This window comes from Lutjanus erythropterus, chromosome 23 (assembly GCF_056507025.1).
Source record: "Lutjanus erythropterus isolate fLutEry1 chromosome 23, fLutEry1.hap2, whole genome shotgun sequence".
Lineage (NCBI taxonomy): Eukaryota > Metazoa > Chordata > Actinopteri > Lutjaniformes > Lutjanidae > Lutjanus > Lutjanus erythropterus.
The window spans coordinates 10,447,362-10,461,434 of NC_139339.1; the positions used below are offsets into that span (position 1 = coordinate 10,447,362).

The 14,073-nt window shown below is 38.3% G+C and overlaps 1 protein-coding gene across 1 annotated transcript in view; it reads left to right on the forward strand.

Moving 5' to 3' along the window:
- Positions 1-13,643, forward strand: part of LOC146305609 (zeta-sarcoglycan-like) — a 71,954-nt gene extending 58,311 nt beyond the window's left edge. The window contains exons 7-8 of the mRNA XM_084712449.1: positions 10,122-10,245; positions 12,820-13,643. Of these exons, the coding sequence (XP_084568575.1) occupies positions 10,122-10,245; positions 12,820-13,011 (316 nt within the window). The 3' untranslated portion in view covers positions 13,012-13,643. The remainder of the gene's footprint in view (positions 1-10,121; positions 10,246-12,819) is intronic.
- Positions 13,644-14,073: the final 430 nt, after the last annotated feature.

The window sequence follows — 14,073 nt, forward strand, 5'->3', positions numbered from 1 at the left end:
GCATACATATATATGAGCATACATTCATACATATGGCCAAACATATGACCATGCATACAAACATACATATATATGACCATACATACATACATACCAGGGGTCGCGTTAACCGAATATTTTCCGTCGTTGACCGGTTTTTTAAAACGGTGACGGAAAAATCTGAAGGTCATCTGTCATTTTGACAGGTTGCAATTCACACCCCTGACCACTTGGTGGCGAGTGAGCATATTAATTAGCTATTAGGTTCGTTCGAGATGAACTGCGCCTCGCCTGGAGAGTAGACGAGATCAGGCGGCCACAAGCAGGAGGTGGAGACAAAAAGCTGCAGTCAAGTCGGACAGTTTTCAACAGACTTACGAGGGAGTAGAGAAAGAGACACGAACATCCTGTTAGATCACCTGTAGGTTACCTGTAGTCTGCAGATCATGATCATAGCTGAAGTAATAAAGTGTGTTCTTGATCGTTGATTGAAGTTAAAATAGAAGAGATCCTCCTTTTGACACATGTAACATCTGTTCTTTTATCTGCCTTGTAAAGCACTAAACTGTTCTTTTGATAATTCATATATATATATATATATAACCTTTATTATTATCAGACACAAAATATCTGACAGATTAAAACATCATTGCACAACAGAAGACTGATATGTCCAGCATTAAATATTACAATTACACAGAAAATTAGTATTTTATACAACACGTGGTGTTTGTTGTCAAAATTATGAGCCAATCAGAGCCTGTCAGCTTGTTGATCAGGTGACAGCCAGGCGTTTGCAATGTGGAGGGCAGCTGCGGCATCTGGCTCTACAAACTGCGGCTGCCTCGATCTTGTGAGGTTATTGTTGCCCACACGTGCATGACGTCAGTGCAAGTCGGGATCAAGTCGGACACAAATCTCATGCATGCACTGAGCGGCGATCACCGCTGATCAATTCTGCGCAGGCCTGGATCATCTCGAACACACCTGAGTGTCAGCAGCTGAAGTTTCTTCAAAACCATGACCATACATGCATACATATGACCATACATACATACATACATACATACATACATACATACATACATATGACCATACATACATATGACCATGCATAAATTCATATGACCATACATACATACATACATATGTTCATACATATGACCATGCATACATACATACATACATACATATGACCATACATGCATACATACATATGACCATACATGCATACATACATACATACATGTGACCATGCATACATACATACATATGAGCATACATACATACATACATATGAGCATACATACATATGACCATGCATACATTCATATGACCATACATAAATACACACATACATACATATATACATACATACATATGACCATGCATACATACATACATACATATGAGCATACATACATACATATGACCATGCATACATACATACATACATATGAGCATACATACATACATATGACCATGCATACATACATACATGTGACCATACATACATACATACATACATACATACATACAGACATACATATGACCATGCATACATACATACATACATATGAGCATACATACATACATATGACCATACATACATACATACATACATATGACCATACATACATACATACATACATACATACATACATACATACACACACACACATATGAGCATACATACATACATATATATGAGCATACATACATATGAGCATACATACATACATACATATGACCATGCAACCATACATACATACATACATACATACATACATACATATGACCATGCATACATACATATGAACATACATACATACATACTTATGACCATACATACATACATACATACATACATACATACATATATATGACCATACATACATACATACATATATATTTAAATTCTTTTCATAATTCTTTTTAATTTAAAATTTAAAATGAATTGTGACTTCTTGATGTTATTGAATATTTTTGCACATGTTTATGAAATAAACAATGTTCAAATTGGAAAAGGAACGTTCTTTTTCACTTATGCACCATTATGGTACAATGTTGCCTACAGGCAACGAACCCCAAAAACTTCCAAAAATAAAAATAAAAATAAAATTTCTTCAGATTATGTTTATTTAGTCTATTTTGAGACATAAAAACACATTTCCCTCACTGGCATCATAATGTGTACCATAGAGGGATATGACCATACATACATACATACATACATACATACATACATACATACATACATACATACATACATATGACCGTACATACATACATACATACATACATACATACATACATACATATGAGCATACATACATACATACATACATACATACATACATACATACATATGACCATACATACATATGACCATGCATACATTCATATGACCATACATACATACACATATACATACATACATATGGTCATACATATGACCATGCATACATACATACATACATACATACATACGTACATACATATGAGCATACATGCATACATACATATGACCATACATGCATACATACATACATATGAGCATACATACATACATATGACCATGCAACCATACATACATACATACATATGACCATACATACATATGACCATGCATACATTCATATGACCATACATACATACACACATACATACATACATATGGTCATACATATGACCATGCATACATACATACATACATACATATGACCATGCATACATAGATACATGTGACCATACATACATACATACATACATACATATCGGCATACATACATATGAGCATACATACATACATACATGTGACCATGCATACATACATACATATGACCATACATACATACATACATATGAGCATACATACATATGACCATGCATACATACATACATACATACATACATACATGTGACCATACATACATACATACATACATACATACAGACATACATATGACCATGCATACATACATACATATGGCCATGTATACATACATACATATGAGCATACATACATACATACGACCATGCATACATACATATGACCATACATACATACATACATACATACATATGACCATACATACATACATACATACATACATACATACATACATACATACACACATATGAGCATACATACATATGAGCATACATACATACATATATATGAGCATACATACATATGAGCATACATACATACATACATATGACCATGCAACCATACATACATACATACATATGACCATGCATACATACATATGAACATACATATGAACATACATACATACATACATACATACATACATACATACATACATATATATGACCATACATACATACATACATATATATTTAAATTCTTTTCATAATTCTTTTAAATTTAAAATTTAAAATGAATTGTGACCTCTTGATGTTATTGAATATTTTTGCATATGTTTATGAAATAAACAATGTTCAAATTGGAAAAGGAACGTTCTTTTTCACTTATGCACCATTATGGTACAATGTTGCCTACAGGCAACGAACCCCAAAAACTTCCAAAAATAAAAATAAAAATAAAATTTCTTCAGATTATGTTTATTTAGTCTATTTTAAGACATAAAAACACTCCAAACATTTTTTCCCTCACTGGCATCATAATGTGTACCATAGAGGGTTAAGTTTGTGAACGGCTGATCTGATCATTTAGGCCTCTGTATAGTGTGTGTATCTTATAATGCAAAGACAGTAGTGCAGTGCAGAAGGTTAACAGCTGAGCAGTGTGATTGATTTATAGTCCATTAGTTGTTTTGGTCCCCTGCGGCTCGTATTTCACTTTGTCTTTCTTTCCTCCTCGGTCCATCCTCTCTGTCAACTGTACGGCCCAAAAACTATGAAACATGTTTGTGTTTGTTGACTTGTGAATAATTGCACTAGTGCTGAGGAGCTATCAGGAATGGAGACCTTGATGTTGAGGTCTCTAAAACAAGGGCAGCGCAGTTATAAAGTGGATATAGTCCTGCAGAGGAGACGTGTCAGTTTGTCATGTCCTGCTCCCTGCTCACAGCTTCATTACCTTTTAGTCATAGCTCTTGTCGGGGCTCTGATCAGCTCCTTCACCTGACAGTCACCTCTGCGGTTCAGCTTCACTCTCAAAATACCCTCCAGGGCTGCTGAGTGTCGAGGACAGAAATCAAGATAGTTAATTGCAGGAAATTTGGCTCTGAGGATTCTTGTTTTGACTCCCCTGCCGGCTGCCCACTCAGTTTGATAATAGTAGCAGCTTCCAACCAGAAATTACAAGCCTAAATATGAAAATATTTCTGTCAATTATATAATCGGATCATTTTGTATCTCACTCTGGAGGATGGTGCTCTGATTCCTGATGCACATGTCCCAAATCCATCTGAACAGGCTGGGAAGCTGCGTGATAAATGCTGTGATATTACTCTGGGTAAAGCTGCAGCATAGTATCACTGAACATATCCCTGTGATACTGCTGTCATCCAGTTTGTTCACATTCAGAGAGACTTGGTCTGTTCTCTTGACGTGTATGGAGGACAGATGGTGCATGGATGTCTGATCAATGCGACAAAAAATCTCCAGGTCTCGCTCGTGTCAAGAACCAACTTTTTTTCACACTTGCACGCTGTAAATAAAACCGCTGCTTAAAAAGCACATGGGAATCTGAAGTAAGACAAGTCTGACGTTAAGAAGCGAAGGCAGACCAGACAAGATTTTGAAGGCTCTCGGCTCTCTTACAGCGCAGACATCACATGGTACATTTCCAGGCCCGGCATCAGAGAGCAGGGAAAAACAGCTTTTCATTTGATTTTCTCCACAACTTTTCTGAGCTCTCCTCCTTCCTCTTCAGGTTTAAAGTCTGTTTGCAGCGCAGCCAGGCCAGCCACGTACTCCTCTCTAGTCGATCTGAGCAGCCTTTCAGGACAGTCTCTGCAGTAACTGTGTCCACACGAGAGTGACAGGTTCATTAAGAAGATAAAGGCGGAACAGAACAACTCTTCTTGCTTCCCACTTAACTCTGGTTGGACTTTTCTCCCACCAATTTGGTGGAATTGAGATGTAGTGCAGCCGAAGTGTATTGTTTTTTTTTTTTCCTTAGTTTTGACTGCAGTAAAGAAATATGGGGGTTCTTTGTTGTTGTGATTGTCTTTTTGTCTGAGAGAGAAATGTTTGGACAGCAGAGAACATTACATACAGATACAGTGGAAATAATTGGTTCAAAGTTCTGTCAGTATAAATAAACACCATTTATCATTGCTACCCAAGGTACAGGTCTACATGTGTCAATTGCATCATATAGTTAAAGGGACAGTTTGAATTATTTGAATTGCCTGAGGTGCTAATTGATAGTATATTAACGACCAGCACGGACGCTAAGCAGCGCACTGTAGTGGACAGCCGTTAGACAGACTTTCATGTGTGGGAAACTGCCGTTAAATAAAACAAATATAGCTCCCTCCAAAGCAACCAAACTTCTGGAGGAAAAATAATAAATTTACCTCGCAGAATGCAGGAGATGCTGATCTACTGCTGCCTTGACTGGTTAGTTTGTGTTATTGTGTGGAATCCCTGAATCTTTTTGGGTGCACTTCTCCATACAAATCACATCGCTTGCCAGTTGTTGAGATGTGTAACCATGGTAACCTTTGCTATCAGTGAACTAATTTAAAAAATATATCCTAGCAAAGTGAAACTTTATGTACATTTAAACTGAAGCGTTATTGACGTTACACCCGAGCTGCCTTGGTTGCTGTTGTAAAATCGTATTTTATTATTTTTTTATTATTATTATTAAAGAACAGAACATAAAACAGACAGGGTCATCATGGGTGAAGAGTCAAACACCTGAAATGCAGAATGAAGATGAAGTGAATCTAGGTTGCTTTGCAGTATCAAAATCTATGGATCCTTTGTGTCCATCAAGTTTTTTTCTTTTTTAACAAAAAAACAATTTAAAGTGTTTTATATAAGACATGAAAAAGCATTAACACTAAGGTAAAAGAAAAACACAAACAGAATACAACAAAGATACAAATTGCGGATTAGGTCTTTATAATTACGTGGGAGAACTGCAAAGCCGAGTCTGAAGAGGCCCTTGGGCTCATTATATTCATTATAAACCTATCTTTGTCGGCCGATGTCATTGTAAAGGCTGTTTTATTCAGGCTCTGACATTGTGCTCTATTTTTTGGAGAACATGTTCCCAGTGTAGAACTATTGCTACTGTTACTGCTGTGGGTCTGTAGAGCCCATTGAGAGACTGTGATAGTGACATTATAAAAATAAACTTGACTTTCACCTTTGGAATCCCCTCAGCTACTGGAATAGATATGCAGTATTTAAACCAACCTCGCCCGCTACAACTTCAGCGATGGCCATCAGCACATTTGGTCCTGTACAGCTCTGCAATACGGTGACCTTTCTGTGGATGTAAAGGTCATCCTGAAAGCAGCAAGAAAAGCTGCTCAGATTTCCCCGAGAACCGGGGAGCCTGTCGTCCACAGCTGATATGACTGCAAATACCACATAGGTTATCTGTAGTGAGGGTTTTACATATCAGAGTTTTCTGCATGGAGCCAGAAGCCCTGAAATGTTCTGGGTACATGAAGCTCCTTGATTCTGTCATGCGAATGAAAGTTTCTGGACTTTGTGACATTTTAAAACAAACTAAATATGGCTCCATTTAATTAGTCTCATTTCAGTGTCTTAAGGGGTAAAACTTTTCTTTCTAACAACTTCCTAGAAATTAACTGATATGTAATGTAACTGTAGATTCTTAAGAAGGTCTTACTGCTGCTACAATCACGATACCAGACAGTGGTGGACGGTAATGAAGTACATTTACTTGAGTACTGGCCACACACTGGCTTCCTCAGAGAAGAAGACCAATCACAGTACCTGCTCTCAACTGGGATTGATGTAAAAGCAGAAATACGTCATCCAGGCGCGCTCTGTGACAAGTGCAGGCAAGCTCTCCCTCTTTCAATCAAACAAAACGCTGTAATGGCGACGGCAGGAGAAAGACAAAATTAAAACTGAAGATGTTATTATAATTGGAAAAAGAGAAATAATTCCAGGTGGATTGTTTGTATCAGGGTGAAAAATACCTCATAATGAATGTATAAACTGCCCCTGAAGACACAAACAAATTCTCAGTTATTTAACAGACTTGGAGAACTCTTTACAGTTGGCTTCAATCTAACTTTATGCTGTGATTTTAATGCAGTTACATCAGTAAATGACAATAGCTGTGTTAGGTGTGTAGGTGTTTTTATAAGCTTTGTGTAGCAGAGTGGTTCTACAAGCAAGTCAGTGCATCATGAGGTGGTTTCAGAGAGAAAACAATACAGCAATGTATTGATATTAGAAAATGTACTTTGTAATTTGTACTTTTGAATACTTAAGTATTTTTGAAAGTAAGTACACTAGGGCTTTAACTCGAGTACAATTTTGACTGAGCAACTTTCACTTGTAGTTGAGTAATTTTTGACCAGGAGTATCTATAGTTTGACTCAAAGTACTTTGGGGCTGAGTACTTTGTCCACCACTGGTACCAGCTACAACAGGACACCTGCAGCTAGTGAGTTCAGAAAATGATTTTGCTTCACTGAGGTTCAGTGTTCATTGTTACCTTTGGAAACAGCAGTTGGTAAAACAGTCACAGAGTATTTAGGACTGTTGTGGAGCTTTCAATAATACCAACACATGATATTTATTTATTTTTGTCAGTTCTTTTAAGGACTGTTTGTCCTTGTTGGCTTAAAAGATGAGTTTCAAAATTAAGTCTTGACCTTGGAAACACCAGTTGAAATTAATATTTTAGTCAGTTTTCATATGTTCCCTACACTGTATTTAGATTTCTATTAATTTGACAATAACTTAAATTGTGGTGTAATTACCAGTCAGCAGTAAGGTGAAATTGGGCTTCATACTGTTGTTGGAGCCTCAGAAACTAGACTGTAAGCTTTCCGTACATGAAAATGGAAGTGGTCTGAGATGGTTATAAAACCCAAGAGACATTTTTAATTTAATTTAATTCATTTAATGCTTTGTTTTGGACTGTGTCTGAAACAAGCACTCTTGGAAATTGAGCACTTTGTCTTCTGGCAGGAAACTGTGTGCATACAGCGGGCGATGACAGAACTGCTTTGAATGGAGTGAAAATATCACATCACATATCACTAACTTACTTACTTACTGCACAGCTCAGTGCAAAGTGTTTTAAATTAGTGTTTTTAATGACTCGTCCATTCAAGCAATGGATAATCAGCTTTAGAAATAATTATTGAAACATATGGAGCTAAGGAGCAGCCCTCAAACACGCATTCTTGTGCGTCTCTAATGATCGGCCGGGTTCGGGGAAAGAAATGGTGCGTTGTGTTGCTACGGCAGATGGGCTGAGGATGTTTTTTAAAATAATTCTAAAGTTGAATACACGTTTGGTTTATTTTTTACAATAATTTTGGTCATAATTTATTTTACAGTACATTAACAAGACAAAACAAGCTGTACTTTTTATTAAATTAGACAAAAACTTGAAATAACATGTTCTTTATTATTATTATTTATATTATTATACCCTAATTAAACATCATACACCTAATGGTACACTACTAACACATTACAAGCCCTACGTTGTATTGAATTAGACAGAAACTAGAAATAATGTGGTCTTTATTGGACACTCTAATTATACACTATACACCTAAAGATACACTAATAAGTTGCAACAAGCTGTTTGTGTCACTTTAGTTTATAGTACAGATCTGTAGTAATGCATCAATAATTAAGTTCTAATAAAGTCTAATAAGGGTCTAACAGTGGGATATAATACACTTTACTCTGCAGTGCAGTTCTGTTGTAATATGCCTGGAATTGCCTCTAATAAAGGATTCAAAATGTTCTAATAAAGAACATATTTCTAGTTTTTGTTTGTCTTACAAAGTATGGCTTGTTACATCTTATTATTGTACTGTAAAGTAAACTATGACCAAATTCTTATTGCTCATCAACAAAAAATTATCAAACTCAATCTGAGCAACACACAATAAAAAGTGTGAATCAACTCAAAAGACTTAACCAACATAATAATAACGAACGTAATAACGAACTTTGATTCAAGGCATGTCTGCTGTAAGCTCGAGCAGCTTTTCAGAGAGAAGAAAGAAGAAAAATGAGCAGAGGAAGAGTTAAAAAATGAGCGAGGAGACCTCCATCTTCTCTATTCCTACAGGTCTAGGGCACAAAGAGTCCCAGGTCAAAGGCACATTTCACAGATCCTCTCTGAACTGTATCTACTGAAAGCTGATTTAAAGTCAAAAGAGGCTTTTCAAATGCAGATGAAATTCATTTGCTTTCCTTTCTTTTTTTCCCCCCACCGTTATTCCAGTAGCGGTAATCCGAAATGTGTGTCACTTTCAGAGGGTATGGAGATTTAAGCGATTTCAAGACGGCTCCTTAAAGTCTTCCATTTAAAATTCATTGAAAACAGATTTGGGGAAGATGGGGGGGAGAAAATCAATTTGAAACGGTTATGAGTTATGAAAACAAATTCCACATTGATTGGCTCTCGCACTTATCTTTCACTGTGTAAACAAATAGTCCACGGGAGGAAAATGCAAATTGCATTAGCCTCAGTGCTGCTGAAGGTCAAAATCAGCTGATACAATTATGGGCTGTTTAGGAGCCATACTGGATTAGAATAATGAGAAGAGCTGCTTAAACATGAACAGCAGCTTTAATATTCCACAGGTGGAGGAACATATTTATAGTACGTTTATGCAGCAGGAGTCAAACAGAAATATCAATGAGCTAGTTTTTCAAATGTGACATATTTTGGCTCAATTTTTAAAGGCCTCTCGCTTTTGGTCTGTTGCGAAACAAATAATAATACTATTGGATTCCATCATCCTGCCCTTAAACAAGTAATTACTCAGGGATATTCATAATCTATGAACTGAAAAACAGTCAATTTAACCTTGAAAGCCTCTTGTTTCCTCAGCTTTTAAATCATACTGAAAGGTGAAGTTATAATATTGCAGACATCCTGAAAGTCTAAACAGAAATAATCGATCGGTTCAAGCACTAAATCTCTGAGCCTGTGCTCGTTTTGTTCTTCTCATCAGGCTGGAGTCTCCAACACGGACCCTGACCATGGAGGCTCCCAGAGGGGTGGAAGTGAGCGCTGCCAAGGGGCCGCTGAAGGTCAGCGGTCGAAAGGACCTACAGCTGGAGTCCACAGAGGGAGAGGTGAGGAAGTTAAAGTTACGCTGGGAGTGGAAAGTTCCTCTTCCCTGCCTTTTTTTTTTTTTGTTTGTATGCTCTTTAGATCTGTATTTTACTTTATGTTGGTGTGTGAGATGGCACATTTGTCCGTCTTGGTCAGTCTCCCTCAGTGTTCTTAAAGACTTTGTTTAGACTGCAGGCAGATCAGATTTACTTCTCAAATCAGATCTTTAAGACAGACTGGCTGTCCTGTTATTTGCAAGTGATCAGATCGGATTTGTGTGTTCATCAGAATCATCACTAGCCTGTCTGCATGGTTGCTGAAGTAATGATGCAGGCGTCATTGACTGTGCACGCTGGTGATGCAGCTTTCCAACAGAGAAGCACGAGAGGCATGAGAACTGTTTGCCCTCCAAACAAGCATGTTGTCCTCCATAGAGCTCTGCTTCTAGCAGCATGGATTCTGCTCAGCTGCTCTGATGCTTTTCTGTCTCTCTGGATTTCACCTGCAAGTGACATAAAAGCACACTTTTAAATCCGATTTGAGCACCAGAGTGCGATGCATCTGTGGAAATCCGATTTGAATCGCATCTCGGAGCACCTTCAAATGTGACTTTGCAAAAATCATATTTCATGGTGGGTTTTTTTGTGCTGACCAGACTTTCCAAAATCAGTCTGGATATGCCAATAAACTGATTTGGTCTGGCAGTCTGAGCAAGGCCAAAGATACTCTGTTTTCATGTAAACAAACAAGTTGCTTACTTACCAAAATGTGCTGAATGCATTCCCCTCCTTAAACGACTGTTTTTGAATTTTTAAATTCTGCATTTTGACCTTCATGTTTACTTGTTAGCAGTCTTCTTTTTCACTGTCTTTATGGATGCATTGTTGATACTCTTACTGGCACACGACTGCCACCAGTTGTAGATCAGTGGAACAGCATGAAACGATCAGAGTGTGTACCTCTACTCTCGTCTGCTCACATCCTCACATGTGTACATGATACAAACATAGTCTGACTCACTGGATGTAGATTGTGGGTATAAGCCTGCCCCTGGCTGCCTTTGTCAAGTTGCAACCACCATCTGCATGTTTGCATTTTAAAAATCCCTGTTACTACCGGAAACAACTACAACCTCCGAGCTAGCAACCCACACACTGAAAATGGCAAGTTACCACCTGGGTTGCTTTTTTTTTAATGCCAAGTCTCGCCTCCCCACTTGCAAATGTTTCACAAAACAAGCCCCCCCCCCCAATAACACCATTATGTAGAGATAGATGGATGATACCGAAGCTTGTTTCAGTCCTGTAAAGCACAGAGTGTTGAATGTTTTACAGTTTATCTATGTTTGCACATTTATGGGAGGAGAACAATTAAGAAAGACATAATCATAACTATGAGAACATTTCCTCATGACAACAAGTAACAATGTTTAAAAAGTAATAGGCTAAATTAATGAATATCACTCTTTAATCATATTACATTGCGGCTCATATGAAATGTCACGTAAATATCAGCCATTAAGTTTAAGAAACATGAACCTGCAGTGGTACTCAGACTAAACTACACAAAAAGGTACATTAATGTTTCATGTCAGCAAAAATATTTTACGATACCAGTGCCAGTACCCTTAAAGTTATACCGATGCAAATAGAATATGCTACTAAATAAATTTTTTACACGTTGCAGCTGTCCACCCTGAAGTTTTCTTCATGCAACATTTTATGCATTTATTTTCATCAGACACCAGAGGCGTGTAATATAGACACATTTTGGTGGCAAGACCATACAGATAGTTGGTCTGAAATGAAAATATGTGAAGCCAGAACTTTCTACAGCGCTGTGGAGATAAATCTGGCTCTGTGAGACTAATCCACTTGTAAAAGAATTGCTCCATAGTGCTAGTCAAAAACTCCACACGGGACCTTTGCAGGTTCATTAGGCTGTTCATAAAAGAAGATTAAGACTTTACAGGCATGTTAGCAGCTCTGTGAGGCTGCACTCAGATACAGTAGGGCTTTGAATTAAATGCTAATGTCGACAGTGGCACCCCGTTTTTTGCAGCTATTTTTACCATGTTGACCATCTTAGTGTAGTGTGTTAGCATGCTAACAATTGCTAATTAGCACTAAATACAAAGTACAGGTGAGGTTAATAGGAATGTCATTGATTCTACTAGTATCTGGTTGTTAAAAATGCAAAGTTTTAACCTGATGGTGGCCCCAGATACAAAGTTATTAGAATTCATCCTGAGGGCCACATGAATATCTGAACATGGTAATTCATTCAATCCAGCGGTGGACCGCCAGACTTAACATTTTCATCCCTAGAGCCACGCCGCTAGCATGGCTAAAAATGAGCAGTTTTGTGTTCCACATCAAAATTTTTAATAGCGAGATGGGATTCTTCCCTCACTGCTTATCATAACTCAGCAGATCAGTGCTGCTGTACTTCACTCCACCTGTCACATTGTATTTACTGATTGCACCGGCGTCATTTATCAGTTCCAGTTGGTAATACATCACTTCAGGGCACCTCTGGCGATGTTACTTGAATGACTTCCAGCGTCGCTCTTGATTTTTTTTTTTCCCTCCCAGATACTTTTAGACGCCAACACCATTCAGCTGGGGAGCCTCCCGCTCGGCGTCTACACGCCGTCGCCCACTCAGGCCTCCCAGGAACAGGCCGTGTTCGAGGTGTGCGTCTGCCCCAGCGGCAAGATCTACCTCTCTCCTGCAGAGAGCAGCTCCACCTGCCAGGCCATGAGTAACATCTGCCTCTGGAGCTGACCTGGGCGGAGCGTCGGTAATAGAGGACACCTTTTAACATCTGCTCTGGAGCTGCGGAAATTGAAACTTGTCCGATGGGGAGTGGAACGGAGACAGAGCTCAAACTCTTCACTGTCTGAGCTGACAGAGTTCAGATTAGCACAGAAGCATCCGAGTCCACCGCCCGCAGTGGTCTGTCGGAGGTCAGGACTCTCGTACCGCTGATAGTGTTTGAGGAGCGGCAGTCAGAGCAGCTCTGAAATCAGGAATATCACACACAGACAGGATCATTTCCAATACCTTCTATTAGAGTCAGAGGACACACCCTTTATTTTTCTACTTTAGGTTCATCGCAGACATGCAGTGACTGTTCTGAAAGTAAACGTGAGAAAAGGTAAAACACAGGTGCCTTTAGCTTTGAAAGAAGTCAAAGTCTGTGACTAACGTCGACCCCGTCTGTGTAGTCGGAGATAATTAAAGGTTTTTAAAGTTGTGATGGTAGAAAGTCAAGTAAGCACAATTCTGTCATGCCCCCCCCCCTAAAAAAATCCAGATTTTAGATTTGTTTTTTTTATAATCTCAATAGATATTTTAGTTTTTTTCCACTATGTCAGCAGCTGTTTGATTTGAAATTAAACATGTTTTTATGTGGCTCACATTGCACTTGAGTCTCACTGTGATTAAGACCCGTTCAAACTTTATAAACGTGCTGTGTTCAGTGTTCAGGTCAAGGTTCACAGGACTTCTCCGGTGTCAGGTAAATATTGTTTTGTTGTTGAGATCTTGAGGCAACAATGTGGAGAATTAGGTGAGAAAAAAATATCTCTCAAGTGCATCTATTTAGCAGCTGTTCTGGAGCTTTCGAGCATATCAAATGATCTTCATGAGCAGATGGGGTTTTCCCACTTGTCATGGAATTGCAGATGTTCAGATCTCCATTTTTCCTGAGCACTTCTCATCTTTGGAAAGAGCAGCTGAGAAAAAAAAAATCTCACCACAAGGTCTATCTATGAGCTGCTCCGGAGACAGATTGGTTTGCGTCACGTTTATAACTCTTGATCAGCTGCCCCGCTGCTACAGAGC